This window comes from Phodopus roborovskii, unplaced genomic scaffold (genome assembly GCF_943737965.1).
Source record: "Phodopus roborovskii unplaced genomic scaffold, PHOROB, whole genome shotgun sequence".
Lineage (NCBI taxonomy): Eukaryota > Metazoa > Chordata > Mammalia > Rodentia > Cricetidae > Phodopus > Phodopus roborovskii.
Genome location: NW_026126855.1, coordinates 97552 through 104730, shown reverse-complemented (window position 1 = coordinate 104730; position 7179 = coordinate 97552). Strand labels below are relative to the sequence as shown.

Here is a 7179-nt window from a genome sequence, read left to right as displayed (position 1 = left end):
GTGTAAATAATAAATAACCTCTTGCACTTGCATCCAGTGGTCCGGTCTCGTCTCTTGGGGGCAAGGGCCTTCCCCCCTGACAGGCTCCAAACTCTTGGGGTCTCTGGGGGTCTTTCATTGGAGGTTCCACCGAGATTGGAGACCCTTCCCCCTGGAGACTGACACTGACACCCACAGGGAGGTAAGCTGGCCAGCGCTTAATTTCTGTTCTTTGTTGTCTTGTTCATATGTCTTTTACTTGTTGCTTGTTGCGCAGCGATCGGTAATCGGCTAGGCTAGTCGAGTCTGTAGGCGGCTTGAGAAGGAGCTGACGAGCTCGGACTTCCACCCGCCACCCTGGGAGACGTCTCAGGGATCTGGGGTGCCCGATTTTTCGGGGCCCACAACGAGTCCCGGGGATTCGTGGTTTTGGAGGGGCCAGAGGGGGCTTAAGACCCTCTGTGCCTCCAACTCAGTATCTGGTTTCGGTTTTACGGCCGAAGTCGCGCAGCGTGTCTCTGTGCCGGCTGTCTGTGTGTTCTGTTTGCCTTGTCTATTTACTTGCTTCTTTATTTTGAAAAAGACATGGGACAATCTGTAACTACCCCTTTGAGTCTGACCCTAGGTCACTGGAGCGAAGTCCAGGGCCGAGCGCACAACCAGTCAATGGACATAAAGAAAAAGAGATGGCAAAACCTCTGTGCTTCTGAATGGCCGACATTTAACGTCGGCTGGCCCCGTGATGGGACTTTTGACCTTGGTATTATCTTGCAGGTGAAGGAACGAGTCTTCGATGCCGGGCCCCACGGACGCCCTGACGAGGTGGCCTATATTGTCACCTGGGAAAATCTGGCCTCTGACCCACCCTCTTGGGTGGCTCCCTTTGTCACCCCCAACCCCCCTTCCAAATCTCTCCCCAAGACTGATGTGGCCCCACTTTCACAGGGACCCACTGCTCCCCCTTTGCCTTCTTCTGTACCACTCGTTCCCTCTCAGGCACCTGCCAAATCTCAATTATATCCTGTCCTCAAGAAAGAGAAAACCCCTCACTCCAAACCTATTCTTCCTGCTGATGAGTCTGATCTTATAGATTTACTTTCAGAAGACGGAGTCACCCCCCCTTATCAGCCCCCTACCCAGGGCACTGTAGGTGGCGGTGATGCCCGGCATAGGGGTCCGGACAAACCAGACAGTACCAGTACCACTCCTGCCCTGGACTACAGACAAGAAGAGACTACTGCAGACTCCCCAGTAGCTGGCAGACTTCGTGGTCGAAGGGAGACAGCCACAGAAGGAACCTCCCGAGCCTTTCCCCTGCGCCAGACTGCTGGACCAGGAGGCCAATTTCAATACTGGCCTTTCTCGGCGTCCGACCTCTATAATTGGAAATCTAACAACCCCTCCTTCTCCAAGGACCCTGTAGCTCTCTCTAATCTAATTGAATCCATCCTAATAACCCATCAACCCACTTGGGATGACTGCCAACAGCTTTTGCAGGTCCTTCTAACCTCAGAAGAAAAACAACGTGTCTTCCTGGAGGCGCGAAAGAACGTCTTAGGAGATGATGGGAGACCCACTCAGTTGCCTAATGAAATTGAGGAAGCTTTTCCCCTAAATCGTCCTGACTGGGACTTCAATACTGCTGCAGGTAGGGGACACCTGCGCCTTTATCGCCAGTTACTCATAGCGGGCCTCCGCGGCGCTGGACGCCGTCCCACGAATTTGGCTCAGGTAAGACAGATAACCCAGGGACCAGAGGAAACTCCGACTGCATTTTTGGAGAGGCTAAAGGAAGCCTACCGTATGTATACACCCTTTGATCCTGATAGTAACGAGCAAAGGGGCAATGTTTCTATGGCTTTCATTTGGCAGTCGGCTCCAGATATTAGGACTAAGTTGCAGAGATTAGATAATTTACAAGATTATAGCCTGCAGGATCTGGTAAAGGAAGCAGAAAAGATCTTTAATAAGAGAGAAACACCTGAGGAAAAAGAAGAAAGACTTAGAAAGTTGCAGGAGGAAAGAGAGGACAAGTTAAAAAAGGAACTAGAAGAGAGGGATCGTAGAAACCGGAAAGAATTAAACAAAATTCTGGCCACTGTAGCTCAGAATAATCATAGTGCAGGAAGTCAGGAAAGAAAGGGAGAAGGAAGGAGGCCCAGGGTAGATCGAGACCAGTGTGCCTACTGCAAAGAAAAAGGCCATTGGGTCAAAGATTGCCCTAAGAGACCTAAAACTCAGAGGCGTGGAGACGGACTCCCAAGACCAACTCAGCTTCTAGCCCTAGATGAAGATTAGGGCAGTCGGGGCCAGGAGCCCCCCCTGAGCCCAGGCTAACCTTAAGAGTCGGGGGGCAGCCAGTCACCTTCTTGGTGGACACTGGAGCCCAACATTCAGTTCTCACTGAAACGAACGGGCCATTGAGTACCAAAACAGCTTGGGTACAAGGAGCCACCGGAGGAAAACAATACCGATGGACCACGGAGAGAAAAGTTCATCTCGCATCAGGTAAAGTCTCACATTCCTTTTTGCATGTACCGGACTGTCCATATCCATTACTGGGTCGAGATCTACTGACTAAATTAAAAGCCCAGATCCATTTTGAAGGATCAGGAGCTAAAGTCTCTGGCCCACAAGGGGCTCCACTTCAAATATTAACTTTACAATTGGAAAATGAATATAGACTTTTTGAAAAGCCTCCTGAACAGCAGGAAGGAATGGACTTATGGTTAAAACAATACCCCCTGGCCTGGGCAGAAACAGGAGGCATGGGACTGGCCATACAACAGCCACCCCTAATAATTCTCCTGAAGGCAACAGCCACCCCTGTCTCAATTAAACAGTATCCCATGTCAAATGAGGCATATCAAGGAATCAAGCCTCACATTAAGAGACTATTAGACCAAGGGATCTTGATCCCCTGCCGATCCCCATGGAACACTCCACTTCTGCCTGTAAAGAAGCCAGGAACCGGGGATTACAGGCCAGTCCAAGATCTTAGGGAAGTCAATAAGCGAGTGGAGGACATTCACCCCACGGTGCCAAATCCCTATAATCTACTAAGCACCCTGCCTCCTACTCATCCCTGGTACACTGTCCTGGACTTGAAAGATGCTTTCTTCTGCCTGAGGCTGAGCCCCCAGAGCCAGCCTTTATTTGCTTTTGAATGGAAGGATCCAGAACTGGGCATTTCAGGGCAATTGACCTGGACACGCCTACCCCAGGGGTTCAAGAATAGCCCCACTCTCTTTGACGAGGCCCTTCACCAAGACCTGGCAGATTTCCGGATCAAGCATCCATCTCTGATCCTGCTGCAATACGTGGATGACCTCCTCCTTGCAGCCACCACTGAACAGGACTGCACAACAGGTACTGGGGCCCTATTACAAACACTGGGGAACCTGGGATATCGAGCCTCTGCCAAAAAGGCTCAAATATGTAGACAGGAAGTCACCTATTTGGGATACAAGCTAATGGATGGGCAAAGATGGCTGACACCTGCCCGCAAAGAAACTATATCTCGTATACCCATTCCCCAAAACCAACGCCAACTTAGGGAATTTTTGGGGACTGCAGGCTTCTGTAGACTCTGGATTCTGGGGTTCGCAGAAATAGCAGCCCCCCTTTACCCACTAACCAAGCAAGACACACCTTTTAAATGGACTGAGGAACAACAGCAGGCTTTTGATGCTATCAAACAGGCCCTGCTGTCCTCACCAGCCCTGGGCTTGCCAGATGTCACCAAGCCTTTTGAACTCTTTGTTGATGAAAAACAGGGCTATGCAAAAGGAGTCTTAACCCAAAAGTTAGGACCCTGGAGACGGCCCATTGCCTACTTGTCTAAGAAATTAGACCCAGTTGCATCAGGATGGCCTCCATGTCTCCGGATGGTGGCAGCGATTGCAGTTCTAATCAAGGACGCCACCAAATTGACTCTGGGACAGCCAATGACCATACTGGCACCACACGCAGTTGAGTCCCTCATCCGTCAGCCACCAGATAGATGGCTATCTAACGCCCGTCTAACTCACTATCAATCCCTGCTCCTGAATGTAGACAGGGTTCAGTTTGGGCCAATAGTAACCCTGAACCCAGCCACCTTGTTACCGCTGCCAGAGGGACCAGTGTCCCATGACTGTCAGCAGATACTTGCAGAGATGCATGGAACACGGCCTGATCTGTCCGATCAGCCCTTGAAAGATGCAGACTACACCTGGTTCACGGACGGCAGCAGCTACTTGCTAAATGGTGAGAGACGGGCAGGGGCTGCAGTGACGAATGCCTCAGAGGTCATATGGGCCACTGCACTCCCCGGAGGCACCTCTGCTCAGCGAGCTGAACTCATTGCTCTGACTCAGGCTCTCCAGATGGCAGCAGGTAAGAAGCTTAATGTGTACACTGATAGCCGGTATGCCTTTGCCACTGCCCATGTCCATGGAGAAATTTATCGGAGAAGGGGCCTTTTAACATCAGAAGGCAAAGAAATCAAAAATAAAAATGAAATCTTAACATTATTAAAGGCCCTGTTCCTTCCTAAGAAATTGAGCATAATGCATTGCCCTGGACATCAAAAGGGGGAAAGCCTGGAGGCAAAAGGAAATCGCCTGGCTGATGAAGCAGCCAAACAAGCAGCCTTAGGCCCCCAACTATTGACTATAAGCATATTGACTGAAAAGGAAACGGCTAAGACTCCAGATTGGGACTATGATGAAACGGATTTGGACATTGTTCAGAAACTAGGTGCAGATTATGACCCCAATCGACAATGCTGGGTCTACCAAGGAAAGACTATACTGCCTATAAAAATGGCAAAAATGTTAATAGACCACCTCCATAAGCTGACTCATTTGAGTGCCAAAAAGATGAAAACTTTGCTAGATAAACAAGAAATTGGAACTTACCTTCCCAATCGGAATTTATTACTGGAACAAGTAACTGCTAACTGTCTGGCCTGTGCCCAGATTAACCAAGGAAAAACCAAACTGGATCCTGGAACCCGGCTTCGTGGCCATAGGCCTGGTGTCCATTGGGAAATAGACTTTACTGAAGTCAAACCTGGAATGTATGGTTATAAATATTTACTGGTTTTTATAGACACCTTTTCAGGATGGGTGGAAGCGTTTCCTACCAAACATGAGACTGCAAAAATGGTCACCAAGAAACTATTGGAAGAAATCTTTCCCAGATATGGGATGCCACAGGTAATAGGATCAGACAATGGGCCTGCCTTCGTCTCCCAGGTAAGTCAGCTGGTGGCCAGGTTGCTGGGGATAAATTGGAAATTACATTGTGCTTACAGACCCCAGAGTTCAGGACAGGTAGAAAGGATGAATAGAACTATTAAGGAGGCTTTATCTAAATTAACGCTTGAAACTGGCTCTAAGGACTGGGTGCAACTCCTACCTCTGGCCCTCTATCGGGCCAGAAACACTCCAGGCCCTCATGGCCTAACTCCCTTTGAAATCCTATATGGCAGTCCACCGCCAGCTGTATCATTCTTTGATGCTGACATTTCTGATTTTGCAAACACCCCCTCCATGCAGGCACATCTACGAGCCTTACAGATAGTCCAAGAAGAGGTCTGGAAACCTCTGGCGGCCGCATACCAGGAGGAACAAAGAACCTCTTGTCAGCCCCACTCTTTCCAGATTGGCGATTCCGTCTGGGTTCGGAGACATCAGACTAAGAACTTAGAGCCCCGCTGGAAGGGCCCCTACACTGTGCTCCTGACAACTCCCACCGCCCTGAAGGTGGACGGGATTGCTGCCTGGATCCACGCATCCCACGTGAAGACCGCACAACCAGAACATCGGACCCAGGACCAGGCACCATCTAAAACAACATGGAAAGTTCAACGCTCTCAAAACCCCTTAAAGATAAGACTTTTACGTTCCCAACATTAGCAAGCATGCTTTTGTACATAGGTTTAAATGCTTCTGAAGCGGGATCTCCCCATGCCCCCCCGCTCTTAACCTGGCAAGTGATTTCCCAAACTGGTGAGGTCGTCTGGTCAACCTCTGGCCTTAATCTACCTGGCACCTGGTGGCCTAGCCTCACCCCTGACTTTTGCCAACTAGCTGCTGGACTGGACACTTGGGACATCCCCACTTATGGTGCAGACTCCCTTCAAAAGGACATGCCTAGAACAGAAGACGGATGGATAGGATGTAGCAACCCCCAGACCCGATGTTTTTTAGCCCAATCAGACTTCTATGTCTGTCCTCAGCTGAGTCAAACCAGGGGGTCAGGATGTGGGGGGCATCAGGAATACTTTTGTAAAAATTGGGGATGTGAGACCACCGGGAGTGCCTATTGGAAGCCCAGCTCGTCCTGGGATCTAATAACAGTGCGCCGAAATTACACTCGCCCCCCCTTGGGCAGGAAAAGCTGCCACCCTCCCATCAATGTGGGAGGTTGGGTCTGTGAGTCAGCCCGTTGTCTCCCTTTAAAAATTGACTTCACCATCCATGGGAAAAAGGACTATGCGGTTTGGACACAAGGGAAGACTTGGGGGCTAAGATGGTATCTGCCAGGCCTGGATAAAGGAGTTGTCTTTAAAATTCGCCTAAAAATTAGAGATCCTGACCCACAAGCCATAGGGCCAAACTCTGTGCTTACAGACCAAAAACTTCCCTCCAGGCCACAGCCAACTCTCCCTAACAACACCCACTTATTCTCAATCCCAGGTACCGGGGATAGACTATTAAAATTAATTAAAGGGGCTTACACGGCCCTCAATGCTACACGCCCTGATCAGGCCAAAGACTGTTGGCTCTGTCTCCTCCCAACCCCCCCCCTATTATGAAGGTATAGCTATTAATGAAAAATTTTTAAACCATACCAGTCCCCCTCAACAATGCTTGGACTCACCAGGTCTTAGTTTGACTCTCCCTGAAGTCACAGGACAGGGGCTCTGCCTAGGCACAATACCCAAGACCCACCAAAAGCTATGTAATCAGACACTGCCAATTACCCCTGGTAATTATTTTCTTTCAGCTCCCAATGGAACCTACTGGGCATGTAGCACTGGACTGACTCCTTGCATTTCAGCACAAATCCTGAATAAGGCTTCTGATTATTGTGTTCTGGTTGAATTATACCCTCGTATAATCTATCATACTTCTGAAACTGTTTATAAATTCTTTGAGAACAAACATAGGTACAGGAGAGAGCCTGTCAGTATAACCCTGGCCCTTCTTC

General features: G+C 49.5%; 1 protein-coding gene across 1 annotated transcript; it reads left to right on the top strand.

The window, feature by feature from the left end:
• Nucleotides 1–564: 564 nt before the first annotated feature.
• Nucleotides 565–5882, top strand: LOC127214637 (uncharacterized). The gene is given in 2 exon segments (XM_051174971.1): nucleotides 565–2296; nucleotides 2299–5882. Coding segments are annotated over 2 exon segments (5316 nt in total).
• The last annotated feature ends 1297 nt before the right edge of the window (nucleotides 5883–7179 follow it).